This window comes from Orcinus orca, chromosome 2, assembly GCF_937001465.1.
Source record: "Orcinus orca chromosome 2, mOrcOrc1.1, whole genome shotgun sequence".
In the NCBI taxonomy this organism is placed as follows: Eukaryota; Metazoa; Chordata; class Mammalia; order Artiodactyla; family Delphinidae; genus Orcinus; species Orcinus orca.
In genome coordinates this window covers 172191837-172211654 of record NC_064560.1, presented here as the reverse complement: position 1 = coordinate 172211654, position 19818 = coordinate 172191837, and the positions used below count along the sequence as shown (strand labels likewise).

Genomic DNA, 19818 nt, shown 5'->3' with positions numbered 1-19818 from the left:
ATCTTTCCATTAAAAAACTCTATGCAAGCACACAACATATATGTACGTATATATATATGTGTATATCCCCATTTGTTAAAGAAATGATAGCTAGGCTACGCTTATGAGCTGTATGACCCTGCACCAGTTACTTAATCACTGCTTTCCTCACTATCCTCATCCTTTAAATGTCTTTTTGTCATTTAAATGGCTTTTTGTCACAATGAGATAGCATTGAGTATAAGGTGCTAGCCTAGAGCAGAGTAAGAGCTCAGTAAATGTTAGCTACTGTTACTCTGTCAGCTTTTGAGTGTGATGGGACCAGTGAGGGGCTTGGGAACCTCTGGGCCAGAAGAAGCAGGCAGCATTATGGATTTGAGGTCTACCTTGCCAGGGCAGTCCTGGCACAGGGGACACTGAAATTGAATCTTAGAGAGAAGCTTTCAGGGAAGAATGGGAGGGGAGGCAGGAAGGGGATGGTCGGGGAGCCAGACAGAGAGCCACGCCGAGTGCTGTCACGTGGTGCCAAGTGCCCAGGACTCCAGACTTTCAGGGAAGAGAAGAGGCACTGTGGCCTGGGGTGGTTCAGGAATGCTCCACTGAAGAGGCGGTCCATGAGATCAGGGCAGCTCTTATATAAGCCAGGAGAAGAGAGGATGACAGAGCACTAGGAAATGACATGGCTATAAGTGCTTGGGAAATACATCTTCCCCACTCCTCAAGCCCTACCCGGGGCTTATCACTCATCCCTCCAACTCTGCAGTTGGTCCAAATTGGCATCCTCAGCCACAAACATTAATGGAGCACCTATTATGTGCTGGGCCCTGGGGAAATAAATATGAGTAAGATTTGATCTTGTTCGAAGTTCCTTATGTGGGAGTTTTTCAAACTACAGTTTTCTTGGTGAATCTCTGTTATTCTGGTTCGGTAGGATTGGACTGGAACCAAGCTTCCATCTGCCCTTTTCGATAACTACTTCTGCAATTCTGATGCCCAGTCTTGGTGAAGAATCCCAGGCTCACGAGCAGGTGTAGTCACTGCCTCTTTCTTCCAACTCCCATTGCCCTCCATTTCTCCGTCCTCTCCGTAGGCTCTCCTTCAAACCCAAGCAGGTGGATGGGGTGGGTGGCTGGGATGCAGATGACACCTATTCACTCTTGGGACCGAGGGTGGACAAATTGGCATAAGTATATAACAGGAAGGTAGATTTTGATTCAAAATAAGGGCAAGGTGAGGCTCTTTATCACAGTAAGAGTTGGCCAACAGTCTGTCCTGTGAAGTAATGAGCTTTCTGTTGTGGGGAGCCTCGGGCCACCTCCCTGAGCTGCTGCAGGCAAAGCCCTTCTCTGGGTGGGCTTGAATGCCACCGCTCAGCTCTGGAAGAGGGGAAGCGGAAGCCATTCTGTTTCTTCTTTTCACATCTGTTCCCGTCCCATTTCATCTTCTGAATTCTTAATGGCTCATGCTGTGTCTGTCAGAGATGCTCATACACTCAGGACCCACCTGCTGAACGTAGGCCACGCATATAACAAGTGATTGGCTGGAGTCTGCCGACTGCACAGGCACCGAGCTCATCCTGCTGAATTTTCCTATGAATCCAGTTCTCCCACCATCCAGTGTATGAGTTCCCATGTGGATGTGCGTGTGTGCATGTGTGTCCGTCATGCTTGTGCTTGCACCTAAGTGTACCTGGAGTTGCAGATCAAAGTAATAGCAAAGCAGTTTGCTCAGTGGGGTGTGTGAATGGAGGAGTTGCTGTGGCCTTGGTTACGGGGAGGATTGGTCCCCCCTCTTGTCTACCGCCTCCCCCTTCCCCTCTTCCATATGCCCCCTAGCCCCAGGCTCCCTCCTCCAGGTTAATTTCCCGGGCCCAGCTGTGCCTCTATCCTCCCCCTCCCCTCTCCTCTTCCTCCCTCCTCGTCCACCACACACATGGGCTTGAGTTATGTGCCTCCTGTTCTAATGAGATAAACAATATAACTCTCACGGGGCTCTGCTCATCTCTCTATAAGTGGAACTCCAGGGCTGAACGTGTTGGCCCTGTAAAGGCACCCTGGTGCCTGCCAGCCCAGGGAGGAGGGCAAGGAAGGGGGCGGGAGCCCTGAGAGAGTTCTTGGGGCCATTTGCTTGTTGATACGAGTTGAATCAGACATCAAAGGGAGGCCTGTTTCCACCCTTTTGGCTAAAGGAGCAAAGAGCAGCCTTGTCATGTCACGTGGGCAGAGAGTCCAGGCTCGTCTAAGTCAGCTAATTCATGATAATTAATAACTGACATTTGTACAACGCTTCATGGTTATAAAGAGCTTCTTCTTGAATATGAGCTAATCCCCACGACAGTCCTTGTAAGGTAGGTATTATTACCGCCCTTATCTTACAGGCAAAGAGACAGGCTCAGATAGGTGTGGTGAGATTTCCAAGGTAGCAGGGAATGGGGGTATGAGGACTCGCCCTTGTCCTCTGCACTGTGGAGCGTCTCCAATCTACTAGAGAAAGTTAAAGAATGAAATAAAGACAATCCCTTCTTCTGGACATTCAAACTACTTACTAAAATGGACTCTCCTGGGAGAGTGGACCTGCAACTACAAGCTGAGTTGCCCCAGGCAGCTGACCAACAAGTGTGGTGACCGCAGTCTCAGGGAGGGTGGAGGACTTGGACGAGCACTGACAGTTTTGACCTCTTGTCACTTAGACCTTTTGCGTATGCTGGTCTGGACCAGTTCCTTCTCACTAACCTGCTTTTGGTCAGGCTGGAAATACCATGAAGCAGCGCATGGGGCAAGAAAGAGCCTAAGGCACAGAGGCTCCCGTCTTGGCATGGGTGGGGTGGGCTCTGTGCTCCGTTCAAGGGGTCCTTCCTGGACGGTTTGGATGTGGATGGAGGAGTCTCCTGGAGCCAGGAACAGCAGGGGCTAAGGGTCATTCACTTCCCGCGTTTCTGAGGCTGGTTCAGTTCTGGTTGAATTTATTTGATAAGTATTTCTTGATATGCCCGCCAGGCACTGTGCTAAGCACTGGGGATACTTGAGGTGGACATGGTTCCTGCCACCCTGGATCTTATAAAACCAGTGGAGAGGACAGTCTAGGAAGCAGGCAGTTAATGACAGTGGCTTGGGAAAAATACAGGGAACCTTGGGAATCTACTGGAAAAACCATTAGACTAGTCTTGGTACATCAGAGAGGACATCCAGGCAGTAACTAGATGATGCTTAGACATCCAGAGGTTCTTTGTCAGCTATTGTAACAAGCTATAGAGTTCTTAAAAAGAAAAGAGTTGCTCAATTCCCCCACCCACCTACGTTTGGATTGGGTAGCTCTGGCATGGATTTGGGGCATTGGTGTTAATAAGAAGTTCTCCAGGTGATTTTGGCTTCAGCCTGGATTAAGAATTGCTAATCCAAGATAAGTGGGATTATGGGACCAGTTCTGGGATATGGAGCAGCAGGCCAGCCCTTGTACTTGGCCTTCTCTGGGATCCTGGGGAACACCAGCCCCAGAAGTGGCCAAAACATCTGGAAGGGACTCTGACTCAATGTACCCATTCAGGAATTATGGGGTGAGAGGTGACATGGCCCTGGAGTGAAACACACCAGAAACATCAAACTATTCCCAGTGATGCCTTCCCTCAAACAGAGGTCAAAACTGGACCTCATATGGGAGCGAGACCAAGCTTATTTTTTGGATTCATTGTGTCTTCTATGAATCAGTCACAAGTCTGGTCCTCAGAGCTCAAGGCACTCAGAGCTTCAGGATCCTCCTGCTGTGCAGAAGACCTTACAGTTATCAACAAAGTCAAGTATTAGAAGGACTCTAGGACATGATGAGCCCTTAGCTCATAACATCAGAGATATTTCTGGAGCCTGTAGGCTCTATCACCCTTGATGGCTTCTAAGAATCAAAGGGGGAAGGGTCAGAACCTCCAGCTTCTTCACAGCCTAGCAACCTGTGGGAGCAGCTGTGTGATTAAAAACGAAACTTAGCACATAGAAAGAATTGGAAAATTTTGTTTCCTTTAACTCTGGTCCTCTGCTTTGGACCCAGATCTATGCATGGGTAGAGATGACAAGTACAAATGAAAAATGAATGAATGGATGTGTAGCAATGAAACTTTTGTAGGTTTTTCTCTGAAAAATGCAAAAATGAAGCCGTTTTTTCTCTTAACTTTTAAACCCCCCAAAATGGAAGACAGCAGATGGGAATAGGGTCCTGATGTTTTCTACTCATGGTCCTAGGTCTAGGAAGTGCCCCTCTCATAGGAGGCTGCCTGTCTCTAATAGCTGTCACATGCCATGTTTACTACAGAAGACCGAGTTGTGACTTCCATGAAAGTGAACTGGAACATATTCTTCCATTCACTCACTCACTCACTCACTCACTCATTCTGCAAATGTTTAGTTTGATTCTTCTCTGTGTCAGCCACAGTTCTGGTTCTGGGGATTCTGACCTGAACAAGACAAAGTTCCTGTCCTCACCAGGCTTTCACTCTAGCAGGGGTGGGTCAGTGGGCTTGCTGGTTCATTTTGGGGTGCATTGAGCAGTCTTTTTAATCTGCTAACCGCCTAACCAGTCTTCAGCCCTCTTCCTCTCCCCTCAGCCTCCACCCGCTGCCCTTTTCTCTGGGAACAAACCAGGGTCTAGTGCAGGGAGTCCACATTCCTCCAAGGCCTCTGGCTGCCCAGCATATGCCACAGGAGCCGCGAGAGTGTTGTCTGTTGAGCAGGAAGGCTCCTCATGGGGCGCTCGGCATGACAGATGATGCTGTGGAGCTTTCGTGTCAAAAGCCAAATCTCAATGGTGATTCTTGTTGGGAGACCATGTGACACATAAGGCCAGCCGCTGAACTCCTGCCCATTTTTTTTTTGTAACGCCCAGGCCGGTGGGCAGGGCTGTACAGGGCTGCTGGCTGTGCAGGCTTATATTCTGATGGAGGTGGCACAGGGATCCCTTTGGCTTCAGCGTGCTGCCAGCAGCTATCAGTGGGTGGAAGAAGCCCACTTCTTCAGTGGGTAGGAGATCTAGCGCCTTGATCCTGTTTCCTTGAAATGTTTCCCAATCCAGACTGTCCGTAGGTAGACAGAATGACTTGTGCTGCTCCCCCTTGAAGGGAACCTGCTTGGCCTGGACAGAGGGGCAGTTGATGGGCAGTAGCTGGATATGCACTGCCTTGGAAACACTGTGATGAGGGTAAATCTGGAAAAGTCCTTCTTGTGGTTTGGAGGTCCCTCTGATTTTCTTCCTAGGCCAAGAGAGCAGAACTGATTTTGGTCACAGTGATGGCTCATTTTGGCCTGTGTCTACTGAGGCAGCATGGTAGAGCAGACAGAGCAAGGGTCCTGGGGTCAGATGACCTAGATTCTGCCTGGGCTCTACCATCTACCAGCTGTGTGACCTTGACAAGTCACTTCACGTCTCTGGGCTTCACTTTCCTCACTGTGAATGAGAAGGTTAGATCCAGCCTGGAGCCTTTAATCTTTACACTGTCTCTGTCCACAGGCCTCGCCCCGGGCCAGCTATACACGTACCCTGCCCGCTGCTGGCGTAAGAAGAGACGATTGCACCCACCTGAGGATCCGAAGCTGCGGCTGCTGGAAATAAAACCTGGTCAGTGCCCTGTGGAGCTTGGCTGGGCCAGCGATGGGAGAGGTCGGGGGTGCTGGGCTGGCTGAGGACAAGGTTGCTCTGCCGCTTTGTCCATAGAGCTGAGTTTTCCAGGAGAGTGAACGTGCCTATATGGCGCTTTCAGGAATAAACACATCCACGTGCCCCCAGCCTCACCAAGCTTCTCTCCCTCTAGGTGTTTCGGGCCTTCCCCTTCCTCTTGTCTTTCTCTTGCCACCCCAGGAGAGGAGAGCAAGCAGGCACAGTGTGGGAACAGGCCCAGGATGAATGACTTTCCCAACAGAGCTGAAGGAGCTGCAGCTCTTTTGGGCCAGGTGATACCTTCCCATGGCTTCAAGTAAGGAAAACTTGTCCCAGGCTCTTTCAAAGGAGGACAGTGCACCATGTACCCTCTCCCACCCTTACTGGAAATGAGCTAATGGAGCATCTTACACGAGTGGGGCCAGTCACTAAAAATAGAACCCATCTTGGACATGGAAATGAGAGAGTTTGAGTTCAAAATTTGCCTCTAGGTGATGTTGATTGCTTTGTGGCCGTGCAGAAGGAATTGGTTAGTTTTCTTGACTACTGATCTGTTATTACACTTCTGAGCGGGTGGCAGTCTTCAGACCTTGCTGCAGCAAGGCCAAGTGATTGCCCTGGGTCCTTAGCTTTAAGGGAATGTCTGGTTTGGGGGATGCCAGAGCTGCGACATGACTCCGAGTGGTGGCAACAGTGCTGTTGAGTGGGGCAAAGGCAGAGCTAACATGCCCCCTCCCACTGTCACCAAACAACACAGGCCTGTCAAGGCCAGCTGCCTGGCAATGTTACCTCACTCCTGCCTTTTCACACTGGCTCCTTAGGCTGTGTTTTTTCTGCAAAATCTCTACTTAACGGTTCTTCGGGATGCTTTCTCACAGTTCCCTTGTTAAGCATGCTTCAAATTTTCACCCTAACTCACATTTCACTTGTGCAAAAGTTTTATTTATTAGGGGCGGTTGCTCCACCCAAGTTCTCAAATGGCCTTGCACAATTTACAGACCCTTGCAGACACTCCAGGGTGATGACTGGGGCTGTCCCAAACTCCCTGAGATGCAGGCTGTAGGAGAGCCAAGTCTCCTGGATCACGATTGTGAGCCACATGTGTCATTTTACATTTTCTAGTAGCCACATTTAAAAAAGGAAAAAGAAACAGGTGAAATTAATCTTAACAATAGATTCTATTTAACTTAACATATGACTAATATCATTTCAGCGTGTAATCAGTATAAAAATTATGAACGAGGTATTTTACTTTTTTGGTATTGTTTTTTAATTCCATTGTGTATCTTTTAACACATTTCATTGCAAACTAGCCACATTTCAAGTGCTTGATTGCCACACATGGCTAGTGGTCCCCATATTAGCCAGAGTGGTTCTAGAATTACACTCAAAGTATAATCCAGGGCTTCCCTGGTGGCGCAGTGGTTGACAGTCCACCTGCTGATGCAGGGGACACAGGTTTGTGCCCCAGTCCAGGAAGATCCCACATGCCGCGGAGCGGCTGGGCGCGTGAGCCATGGCCGCTGAGCCTGCGTGTCCAGAGCCTGTGCTCCGCAATGGGAGAGGCCACAACAGTGAGAGGCCCGTGTACCGCAAAGAAAAAAAAAAAAGGATAATCCAGTTAAGGATTACCTCATCACTCATCCGTGCCACTTCCGAGAGACCAGGACTCAGACCACTTCCAGATCTGGGACAACAAAGGAGGAAGCCCATACCTCCAAAATAAATTGTTCTTATTGACAATCGTTTATGTTTAATAAAGAAGCCGTAGATGGCGTGGAGTCATGCCGTACTGACTTGTGGTCCGGCCACCTGTAAGTCTTCAAAACCAGTATTTCTCAAACTTCAGTGTGCGTTCTGGGGATGCAGTCCTTGGGATCTGATAAAATGCAGATTCTAACTCAGCAGGTCTGGAGTGAGGACCAAGATTCTGCATCTCTACCAAGCTCCTAGGTGATGCCTGTGCTGCTGAGCTCCCCTTGACAGGCTCTAGGAATGCAGTTATGTCTATGATTCTTGGAGCCTCCCTTGGGCTCTACCATCAGTAGAGTTCTCAGAGGAGAGAGTTCCCCTGACTTGTGAGAGACTGGACACCGGCCTGGAGAGGAATTGTCTCAAGGCATGAGTTTCCTTCCACATCAGACCTTTCTATGCATAATAAGGAGATGCCACAAGCAATTTGTCATGCCAGCACCCGGTTTGTCCCTCCTGTCTTCCTTTGCGTCCCTGCCTGAGTCCAGCCAGTGGCGGGCAGCTTTCAGCAACAAAGGCCAGGGTTAAACGTGGCTTAGACTTGTCCTTGACCCCAGGTCTTCAGAGCTGAGAGCTTTGTCAGGAAACCAGGTCAGGGCAAGGGGAGGGGGTGTCCACTCAGGAATCTGAGGGACCTCGGAGCAGGTCTGAGGGCAGGGCTGCAGAGCCCCCGCCCAGCACAGAGCTCATCTATGGCATCACAGGGTGGCAAGTGGGGAGCCCATCATGGCTGCTGTGAAGTCATTTGTTCCTGGGCTAAACTTACACTGATGGAGTCCTCCCTAGGCCTGCAGTCCTCATCCCATCTCCCTCACTGTGAATATGCCATCCTGCCTATGTTTCTTTACTACTTGCTGAAAATAAAAATGTGTCTGTGTGTGGGTGGGATGAGGATGACAGCTGGGGCGAGCTCTTTGGAATTTGAAAGCATTCTCAACGTCCCTGGACCTATGTGTTTCTCACGCCTGACATCACCCCTCCGATCAGTCCTGAATAAACATCTTGCAAACCTCCCACTTGCCTGGGCATCTGAAGGACAACACACGCAACATCATTTCTCTCCGCTGACTGACAGCGGAGTTCAGCGTTCTCTGCAGCTCGCACCTGGCTGCAGAGGTGCACACAAGGTGTTTCAGGGCACAGCCATCACAACTCAGGCAACGCGAAGAGGGGCGGGAGCCTGGTGCCAGAGAGGGGCCTCCCCTGGACTGCTCCCCCAAGAATGGAGGTCTGCCCTTGCAAAGGGGAAGCTGAGCTGGCAGGAGACAAAGGTGGGTAGTGAATATCCACCAGAAGGCCCTGAAGCTGGGCAGATGTTGGGCAAAAGCCAGCTGATTAAAAAAGAGCCTGTAACTTCACTTTTTTTTTTTTTGAATGAGGAAAAAGGGCTGGGAACAAACTTTTAACTTGTGTCCTTCTGGGTTAAATCCTCAGATAGTCTGCTTCGATCAGTTTAGCATCTTCTGACCCCAGACCTTTTGGTCCCTGTGGTCTGGAGCAGATTTTATCTTTGTTTTAGAGGTTGGGAAACTGTGGCACTGAATTAGGAAGTTAATTTCCCAAGGGGCTGTCCGTGGTGAAGCCAAGGAAAAGAACCCTATGGGGGAACCTGTTGGAACTGGCGCCATGTTGCTCCAGGACTCAACACGCACATTCATCCTGGTGTCTCAGACCTGTAGGGCTCCCGGAATGTACCTGAGGCCTTGTGATGCCCTTCCGCTCCGGGACACTTAGGGAGCAGCCTGGCTCTTTGCCACCCTTGCCAAATTCCAAGGGTGCTGGGAAGGAAGGCAGCCAGGAACAGGGTTCTGGTTCTTTCTCTTCGTTTTTCTTTGGCAGCCACCCAGTGACTGGGCATGAATGACCGGGACAATCACCACCCTACCACATGTTGGGGGAACGTGAACAGGCAGGCAGGGCCCCTCAGGGGATGGTAGGCTAGGGTACGGCCCCAAAGCAGAGGGTGCCATAGCTGGCCAACAAGCAGGTCTCAGGGGCTCTCGGAGGGGTGCCCCCCAAGGGGGCGGTCCAGGCAGAGGCCTGAGCCCCACCTGTGAGGGCAGCGGTGGAGAGGCCTGCTTTGCCTGCCTAGGGTGCTGTCCCTGCCGCACTGAACTGCCAGGACTCTACAGATGGGAGCAGGCTGTGGCCAACTTCCCCAGCTTTTGAAAATCCTGCATCTTAATTAGTTCCCTACTGCTTTTGTACATGGCCCACATTTTAATAATCTTCGGGCTTCTTCCACCGTTTTCTCTCTGATGTTCGGCGCGATTTCTCTTCTCCTCGAGGCAGTCCCCCCGACTCCTCCAGCACCCTCCCAGCCCGGGAACAACTTACGGAACGCTGCCGATGTGCCAAGCATGTGGCCTGAGATCGATGAGCCTGTCAGCTGGCTCCCTCTGCCCCCGCCTCCCCGTCTCCCGTGTGCGCCTCACAGGGATGAGCCAGGTGGGGTGGGCAAGACTGGGGGAGGCGGGGGCAGGGACCCGTGGAGCCCCCAGCCAGGTGTGAGCCAACGGACAGCGTGACCTTCCCCTGGCCCACAGAGGAGTCTGGCTGTGTCCTTCCAAGGGGGAAGGACGCTGAGCTCCCACCCCATATGTCGGTGCTTATCTGTCTCTGCGTGGGGCTTCCTTGAGCGTGGTATGGCGGGGAGAATGGATGCCTTCAAGTGCATCAGGGGGAAATGACCAGTCATTTATCTCTTTCCTGCAGTGTCAGAGCTGCAGCCATCCATCCTGGAGGCCGGCAACAGCAGCTTTTTCACAGCTCTTGTTGGCCTCGTGAGCTGGAGAGAGGTGGGCAGGCCACTCCGGCCCCTGCTTTGTGCCCTCCTGGCAGTCTGGGGGAAGGCGCTGGGTCCGGGGGACTGGGCCTGGGCCTATGACACTGCTCGAGTCTCGCAGGGCTCTGGGAGCCTGGGCTGGCCCAGGAAATGGGCGGCAGCTGGGAGTCGGCTGGGTGGCGGCGTGCACAGCTGCTGCAGAGTTTCCATGGCTGGGTTTTTCAGTTGGACCTGGGGGAACCATGTTTAGAGCGTAGGTTGTAAGGCTGTCGCCCTGTTACGCCAGGGCCTTTTCACTTGTATCTCTCCCTGCTGGAAGGCGCACATTTTGAGTGCAGAGGCCCACCCAATCCTTCATCTGTATCCCCAACACCCAGCACCGGACTTGGCACATGGTAGGTGGACAGCAAAGATTTATTAAAGGGATGAAGGAAAGAAAAGTGCCTGGTGTCTGTTCTCAAGCTTGAAGAACGTGGCTTAGCTCTCATCATGCCCATTGCACGGATGAGGGAGATTGAGTGGGAGAGGCGGAGCCTTCGGCCGCTGACCTGGCCTCCCCAACTAGCACCCAGCCTGGCCCGTGGGGCCTGTCCCAGCTTTGCCATCTTGCCTCTCTTTGGTTTTAGCCCATAGGGGCCTTCATTATGTCGAACAGCTGTGCTCTGCAGGAGAAAAGGCCTCAAATAGGAATCGCAAGGCCTGGGTTCAAGTCCAGACCTCTCCACCCACTGGCTGTGTGATTTTGGGCAGTCACCTAACCACTCTGGCCTTGATTGTGCATCTGAAATGCAGATCATGGCAGCTGCTCTGCTTGTTTCCCAGGGTTCTTCTGAGGGTCCAGTGGGAGGGTGGAGCTGGAGGACTTGGCACTATGATGCCACCTCCACGCAGTGCTGCTAGGTGGGCCAAGGGGGCCTCAGCCGACCCTATTCTGTCCCCAGCATGTGCTCATTGCAGGCAGCTCACTGCCCAGCTGGAAGAGTGTGTGCTGTCTGGCCAGAATGGGAACACAGTCTGCATTAGAGTCTTTTTTTTTTTTTTTTTTTTTTTTTGCAGTACGCGGCCTCTCACTGTTGTGGCCTCTCGCGTTGCGGAGCACAGGCTCTGGACGTGCAGGCCCAGCGACCATGGCTCACGGGCCCAGCCGCTCCGCGGCATGTGGGATCCTCCTGGACCGGGGCACGAACCTGTGTCCCCTGCATCGGCAGGCAGACTCTCAACCACTGCGCCACCAGGGAAGCCCTGCCTTAGAGTCTTTTAAAAGCCCGAGTCTAGTATCTTCTATCCTGAGGAGAAAAGACCTGGCGTCTGGCTGTGGGATCTACCTTTCCCAGAACCACAGCTTGCCCAAGCTCACCCCTTGTGTCCCAGAACTGAGTCCTCTCGCATACATTGTCCAGAGCACAGAGATAAACTTGGAAGGCTTCCTCTCTGTTTTACTAACGCCTGTCATCCCGTGGCGCTGGGCCAGGCCTGTCTGGCTGGGTCTTTTCTCCTGCCCTTGGCCTAGGCTGATCTGCCTTCTTCTCTGAGAACCGTTCCTCTGTGGACTTGCTCCGGTATGGCTCTGTACCTGTGCCCCTTGGCACTGGGCACCCAGCCTCCTTCACTGTGTGGGGATGCCCCCTGCTCAGGGGCTAGGGGCCTGCCCTCTGGCTGTATCTAGCAACCAGGACATAGGCACCATGAGGACAGGGCCCTCTCCTAAGCGCCGGCTTGTTGGCGGGGCTCCACACCTCCTGCAGTCACTCCTAACTAGTCTCCTCACTCTGCCCTCATCTTCCTTCAGTTGACTTCACAGTGATCCTGTTAAAATATAGCCATCATCAACCTAAATGCCCACCAACAGACGGATGGCTAGAGAAGATGTGGTGCATATATATAATGGAATATTACTCAGCCATAAAAAGGAACAAAACTGGGTCATTTGTAGAGACGTGAATGGACCTAGAGACTGTCATACAGAGTGAAGGAAGTCAGAAAGAGAAAAACAAATATTGTATATTAACGCATATATGTGGAACCTAGGAAAATGGTACAGATGAACCAGTTTGCAAGGCAGAAATAGAGACACAGACATAGAGAGCAAACATACGGACACCAAGCGGGGAAAGCGGGCGGGGGGAGTAGTGGTGGTGGTGGGATGAATTGGGAGATTGGCTTGACATATATACACTAATATGTATAAAATAGATAACTAAGAAGAACCTGATGTATAAAAAAATAATAAAATAAAATTTAAAAAATATACATAGGCATCATAATGTCACCCTTTGCTTGAAACTACCAATGGCTTCAGAATTAGAAGTCAGCATTCTTGCAATGGCCTACACAGCCGTTCAGGGCCCCAGAACTCTCTGAACTGGGCTCCTACCCTTTCCCTGGCTCACTGTGCTCTGGGCAGACAGGCCTCAGTTTCAGGGCCTTTGCGCGATGGCGCCTTTGCTTAGGACGTCCTTTCCTATTAGCCGCGTGGCCTCCTTCCTACTCCTTCAGGCTCGTGCCTTCCTGGCCACATCTAAAAGTGGAACCGCCCTCCCATAACCCCCAATGCTCCAGCTTCCCCTCCTCTGCTCTGTCTCCAGAACATTGATTACCATCTGCCATACTTTGGGTCTTGCTTGTTTATGTCTTGTTTCTCCCCCACTAGAATATAACTTCTATGAGCGCAAGAATTTCTGTCTCTTGTTCACAGCTGTGTCCTTAGCACCTAGAACAGAGCCTGGTACATAGTAAGTGCTCAATAATTATTTGTAAAATGAATGAGTAGAGCAAGGCCTCTTCCACATGGTTCTGCTGTGATTTCCAAATCTGCAGCATGGACGCCCCTGGAATCGGAGCAGCATCTCGGCCTGTGAGCTGAGTCCCATGCTCAGCCTCCTCTGTCCTCTTAACTGCTCCAGACTTGGCTTCCTCGCTTCCATTCCCCCTGGGCCCATGCCCAGTTGCAGAGAGCTGTGTCTCACCATGTCTGATGGTACGAGAGCGTCAGAAGGTGAGGAGTTTTGCTGAGAAGTGCAAGGAGAAGGAGACTGTAGAAGGGGAAGGGGGGGGGCTCACATGAATTGAGCATCGTCCCTGTGCAGACGCTGTATATCCATTATCTCGTCTGGCCCTGTAAAAACACCGGGAAGTGGGCTTTGTTGTACAGATGAGGAGATCAAGGCCAAGTGTGCAGTGTAGGGTACAAGAGCTGAGATTTCACCCCAGACAGCTTCTTGCGCTTTCCAGCCATCTGTATTCCCTCGAATCATTTCACCACTCAGTCCATTCCCACCGTCCTTCCTCTCCCTCACCTTCCTGCTAAGGTGTATTGACGTGGTCTGCTGACCAGCCCAGTGGTGAGCTTCCTTTGATAGTCGGGGTGTTTTTCTGTGTCTCGGGGTGAGGGAATGCTTATCTATTCTGCCAACCTCCGGGTGCTGCTTCCAGGGGCCCATCATTGCGTGTTGGCTTAGGGGTGAGTGGGTAGGCACAGCAGAGAGTGGGGACCACAGGGCTCTTGGGGCCATGATCAGGCCTCCTGTTGTGTGCATATCTTGGGCTTCTAAAAGAAGCAGTAACGAGGGCCTGCAGGGTGCAGCCTGGGTGATGGGTCCTCATTGTGAACCTCATCTATTTTGAGCTTCATGAATCACAAAGCAGGGAGTCAAACGCAGCCAAGAAAATGGCACCCCTGAGGAATGCACAGATGGATTCCTGGGCCTGCCACCATCTCAGGAAATCAGGGCTTTGGTCCCCTCCAATCTCTTCGTCCGTAGGGTGAGAGATAACAATACCCCTCTCCTTCCCCATGAGCCCGAGAGTCTGTTGGGCATAAATGAAAAAATGATTCCTAAGCTTCTTGCTCCTTGGTGTAAGTTGATGTATAAACCCACGGAAATGTGATGAGATTAACTCCTCAAAATAATAAGTGGCCAGAAGAGAAAACTGCACATTTGTATTTTTAAAGAAAAACTAGCGTCAGGTGGAAAAAAAATCTGAGCACTCATGATGTAGCAGGAGGATTGTCTGCCATTGTCTGTGGGGTTTCTACCTCCTTTGCACCATAACTCTATCTCCAGGCTCCTGCGTCAGAGAGCGCCCGTGATGGATGGACGGATGGATGTGCCTTGTCAGGGTGTTTCACCACGATTTCCCTGGGGGCAGTCTGTCTGTTGGCAGAGCACAGCCTCCCCAAAGATGGTATCTCTTGCAAACTCGACAGCTAACAGACAGCTCCTCTCTTTGTATATGTCCCCAAAGAAGAACTGTCTTAATCTGTTTTTTATATGGCATATTTTATTGTAATCCATATATGACTTGCAGGTTCCCAGTCCTCCATCCTGAGGCAAAAAATGCACGAGGAGTCAGAGGCTCCGTGAGCCTGTGACATCCAAGCGTTTGCATTTTTAAATGACCTGGGATTTAATTCCTCACCGTGCTCCCATGTTGCACTTTCAGCCTCGTCTTGCCTGCATCCTGTTAATGAGCTCAGTGGTTCCAACAACCCAGTGGAAGCCTTGCATTTGGTGCATTGGGTGGCAGACTTGGAGCACCTGTGTCAAAAGCCTGTGGCTTTGATCTCCACCCGAGAGGATGGCTGCCCTGTCCACAGCCCTGGGGAGAAGCCATTGCTCTTCACTGGTGACTTTTTCTTTTTTTGTTTTGCTTTTATTTGTGCTTTCCTTTCCTCCCTCCCTCCCTCCCTCCCTCCCTTCCTTCCTTCCTTCCTTCCTCCCTCCCTCCCTTCCTCCCTCCCTCCCTTCCTTCCTTCCTCCCTTCCTCCCTTCCTTCCTTCCTTCCTTCCTTCCTCCCTCCCTGCCTCCCTCCCTCCCTCCCTCCCTCCCTCCCTCCCTTCCTCCCTTCCTTCCTTCCTCCCTCCCTTCCTCCCTTCCTCCCTTCCTCCCTTCCTCCCTTCCTTCCTTCCTTCCTCCCTCCCTTCCTCCCTCCCTCCCTCCCCCCCTCCCTTCCTTCCTTCCTTCCTTCCTTCCAAGACTTTCTATGCTTCAATCCTTGTTTGTCTGAGAGGTTTTTTCTTATTTGGAAACTGATTTGCTTCAGCTTGCACAGAAGCTGTCTCTGGTGTGATGGATCGTGCTGGAAGTCACCCAAGGAGTATCTCTGTTCCCAATTAGAAGTGCAGGCAGTGCTGCGTACGGGGGCCTGGGGAGGTGGCTGGCTTGGGTGACAGCTGCTGCCGCTCCGGAGAGAGTACCGATCCGTGGGTTTGTATCCATGTGTATAAAATCAGGCTAATTTAAAGATGAATTAGGTGTTTGTGTTTTAGACCATTTTCTTTTAATGTTAAGTGTTTGATGGCTCCTGTCAGGTTATGCGGTCCCCAAATTTGTGCAAGGGTCAAAATGAATACGCTTTTAAAGAATTATTAAATCTTATATCCAGATGAGCTGTATTAGAATAAAAACGAATCAATGAAATCCCTAAGGGCTCCATAGGGAGCATGTCTAGGACGTGCATTGTGCAAGAGCTTGGACCTGTTACCTTATTTTTCCTTCCCTCTGGGACCTCCTGTGGTCTGGAGCCAGAGAATGTACCCTCTGCTGCTTTGTTGGGAGGGCACTGGTTAGCCTGTCACTCTGACCTTGCAGGCTTTACCCATAGTGCTTTGAAACCAGGGTTTGCCAGGGGTCGGCTAGAATGTTGTTCTGGAATGGTGCTCAGCCGGGTATCAAGTAGACAAAACTAAGAGCATATTTAACGTCCTTCCATTTTTTAGAAGCAAAATCATAGCAAATGTTCCTTTTAATTCTGTAAACCTGTGGTGTTTAATATGGTAGCCACCAGCCACATGTGGCCATGGAATACTTGAAATGCAGCTCATCTGAATTGAGATGCACTGTAAGCGTAAAATACTCACTAGATTTCAAAGACTTGATGTGAATAAAATAATGTAAAATATCGCAATCATTTAAAAAGATTGATTACACATTGAAGTGATCATGTTTTGGATATGTTGGGTTAGATAAAATATATATTAAGATTAATTGTGCCTGTTGCTCTTTCCTTTTATTAATGTGGCTACTAAAAAGTTTAAAATTACATGAATGGCTTGCATTATATTTCTATTGGACAGCATTGCTGTGCCATTAAATCAGAATCATTCAAACTTCGATAATAATAGCATGTAACATTTTTAGGACACTTAGAACATCCCGGGCTCTTTACTATATGATCTAATTTTGAATCTTGTTTTGAATTGAAAAAAAGCAAAGCCAAAATTGGTAAGCCTCCTTTTCCACTCTGTTTCTCACACTAGTTTTTGTGGGAATCTTTTCAGAGTTTCTTTATGCAGTGTAGTACCATGTTTAATTCTCACACCAACACTATGAAATAGATACGACGATCATCCCCATTTAACATATAAGGAAACAGACTTAGAGGTTTAGGTAACCAGCCCGTGGTCCCTTGGCTAATACATGGCAAGGCCAGGGTTTGACTCCAGGAGTTTCTGAAAGCAGAACTTCTATGAGCCAATTAAATATTTTGGTAATTAGGCAAGGATAATGCCACTAAATTTCTCTGTGACCCTGGGAAAGTCTCTGTGTCTTTCTGTGCTCTACTTTCCTCGTGAAGTGATTGGACTCCAGATGCTGTTGGGGGTCCCTTCTAGCTCTTCGAGTGTAGGAGAGCCCATTTCACTCTTCCCATTTTGCTTCTCTTCCCCCTCGTGCTTCTGACCCTGTGCCCATCTCAGAGGATCAGAGGACCAGAGGACCAACAGGGTAGACTGAATGATGGGAAAGCAGGATGGAGGAATGGTTCGCAGGGGAGGAAGAAGAAGCAGTAGGGCGAACAGGATGAGGGAGTTTACCAGCGATGGACAGCTCAGTACCGTTGTGCGGAGTGAACACCCCATGGGGATGTTGGCATAGAACAGAGCCCAGGACCTTGACACAGACCTGCCCTCAGCCTCAGCAAAGGTCTGCCTTTTATCTCGAAATATGAAAACTGTGGAGGTGGTCTAGGAGGGCAGTGAACATGCACAAAGGTTTGGGAAACGACTTTTCAGGGAAGGACCAGATCGAGGCAAGGTGAAGTCCGTATAGCGTAGAGATTAGGTGAATGGGTTCTGAGGCAGGTTGGGATCAAGGCTGGACTTTGCCCCTTACCAGGTGTCTGATACTGAGCAAGTTTAAGCCTCCCTAAGCTGCAGCATCCTCATCTGTGAAATGGGATGATAACTGTGCTCAGCACTTGGGCGGCGGTGGGGATTAAGTGATACGTAGCAATAACAGCTGACACATTTTGAATGTTTCCTATGTGCCCGGCACTCCGCGTGTACACAAACGTATCAGTGCTTGTTGGGACTCAGCCTGAGCCTGCAAACTTCTAATAAGAATACAATGAGTGGGGCTCTTGTCACGATCTTAACCGTGTCTAGGAAAGAAGATCCTTTGGCTGCATTCTTGTCCTGCTGTGTGGCTTTCAGTGAAGTTACTTAACTTTTCTGAGCCTCAGGTGACTCATTTATAAAATGAGATGATAGGACTTCCCTGGTGGTCCAGTGGTTAAGACTCCATGTTCCCAATGCAGGGGGCAAGGGTTCGATCCCTGGTTGGGGAACTAAGATTCCACATGCTGCAGGGTGAGGCCAAAATAAAAAAATAAAAAAATAAGAAAAAGAAAGTGAGATGATTAAAGCAGATGATTTGTAAGGGCTTTTCAGCTCTAAAATACTGTGCAATTCTGGAAATAGGATTTATTTAGTGTTGAGAAGGCTAAGGGGGATACTAAAATATGAACTTCATAAATAAAAATATATATATGATGATTATAAATCTGAGGGATGGTGAACAGCTGTTCTCTTTTGGCTGAGGACAGGACATGAGGCAACATATTTTAATTGTTTTAGATTAATCATTTGGAAGCCTTTTGTGACTTGGGAGAAAGACTAATATGTCATTGGAGCAGGCTCTGGAGCTGCACACTCTGAACTCACCAAAGCAGACAGTTGGCTATTTTTCTGTGTGATGTAACTTCACCACACAGCCCTTCCTTGACCCCCGATCTAAAGTAGACACCCCCCCACACACACACTGTATTCTTTCTTCACATTTCACCCTGTTGCTTTTCTCTGTAGCACTTATGACATTTTGTAAGTGCATATTTATTTTTACTTAGCATTTAATGTCTATTGTTTTAAAATTTTATTTAATTTTTTTTTATACAGCAGGTTCTTATTAGCTATCCATTTTATACATATTAGTGTATATATGTCCATCCCAATCTCCCAATTCTGTCTCTTTAGATTGTCAACCATCTAAAGCCGGGTTGGTCGCTATTTGGTTCACCTACTATGTACCTAGTTCTAACATGGTGGTCATCACATAGCAGGTGCTCAGTAAATATTTGTTGAATGAATAAGTGGGTGAATGAGTTTCAGAGGTGGTTGATTTGGGGGTAGTACTTCTTGATGGAGGTGGATCCTCTGCTTGCCTCTTTTGGTAAGAAAATCCCAAAGACCTTGTCTTTCAAGGGACTTTAGATACTGTTTCTCCTTCCCACCATCATCTCCTGGGGGCTGGTCATGCATGGGTGTGAGTTTCTTCAGTTTTAATGGGCTGCCTGAGCACCCTTTCTTATGGGCTGGCCAGCCTGCATCTGGCTCTGGTGGAGGAGATAGAAGGGGAATGTGGAGCTCCATTTGAATAAAGGCCAGTGGAACGTGGGTTGGTTGTGCTTGTTATTTCTGTCTGTTCCCCCAGAACAGCCTTTTGCCCTTCTTTATGCTGCCCTGTGCCCCAGGAAGCTGACCTCAATGGCTGTATCAGTGAGGCTCCCTTACCCTCTGGCTTCTGGTTGAGCTTGGCCAGTGGGAGGGCAAAGCAGGAAGACAGGGCAAGGAGAGAGAGGTTGGGTGTGTTGTACCCGGGTTCTCTGGCCCGAGAGCTCTCCATGGCTCTCTCCAGGTCTTGCAAACACACTCTTTCTATCCCCCAGGGATAGCAGGGCTCATGACCCCCCACTGTTAACTGCCCTGGTGCTTCCCCATTCCTTGTCCCCTAATTCCTGTCCACACCTCTGTAAACTCCATACAGATGGGCCATTCGTTCCCCTGACCGTTTGCTCCGGCACCACGCCCTCATGGTCTTGCACCCATCTTACCTGATACACGGTAGGGACTACGCATCTAATCGCAGGGGATATGAAGTGCAGGGTCCGGGGAGAGGTTGGAGGAATATTTTGTAGTAAATCTGAGTATGATCGCCTGTACATGAGGTTTCTGTTTTTAATGAAAAAAACAGAAAAAAAAAATACCCCAAAACAAACCAAGAAACCCTCAACCACCCTCCTTTGGGTTAGGAGTTGAAGAATTCTTGAGAAAGGGGTTCAGTTTCTCTCTCCGATTTCTCTCATGGGCAGGGCCGGCACTGGCTGCCACTGCTCAGGTGGCCCCATGATCTCAAGCCCCACGAAGCCAATCAGACTCTGATGTCTTCAGAACAGACGCCCCAGTGTGCGGGCACTGCAGCTCCCAGCTGCTGATCAGGGGCCTGTTAGGCATCTGCTCTCGTTCTTTTTCTTCACTGGGCTTCAGAGGCCTTTACTTCCCTGGTGAGTTGATAAGAACAGCGTCTCTGAGGTTGAAATAGCTTTTCATGGAGCAGACTGGAGCTGGGCAGCCAGCATGGCCGGGGGGAGGTCACGGAGTTGGCAGACAA

At 49.9% G+C, this 19818-nt stretch overlaps 1 protein-coding gene across 1 annotated transcript in view; it reads left to right on the top strand.

The window, feature by feature from the left end:
• The window catches only part of DPF3 (double PHD fingers 3), a 260049-nt gene that overhangs the window by 119872 nt on the left and 120359 nt on the right, over positions 1-19818 (top strand). The window contains exon 3 of the mRNA XM_012537113.3: positions 5470-5577. Coding sequence (XP_012392567.1) covers positions 5470-5577 — 108 coding nt within the window. The remainder of the gene's footprint in view (positions 1-5469; positions 5578-19818) is intronic.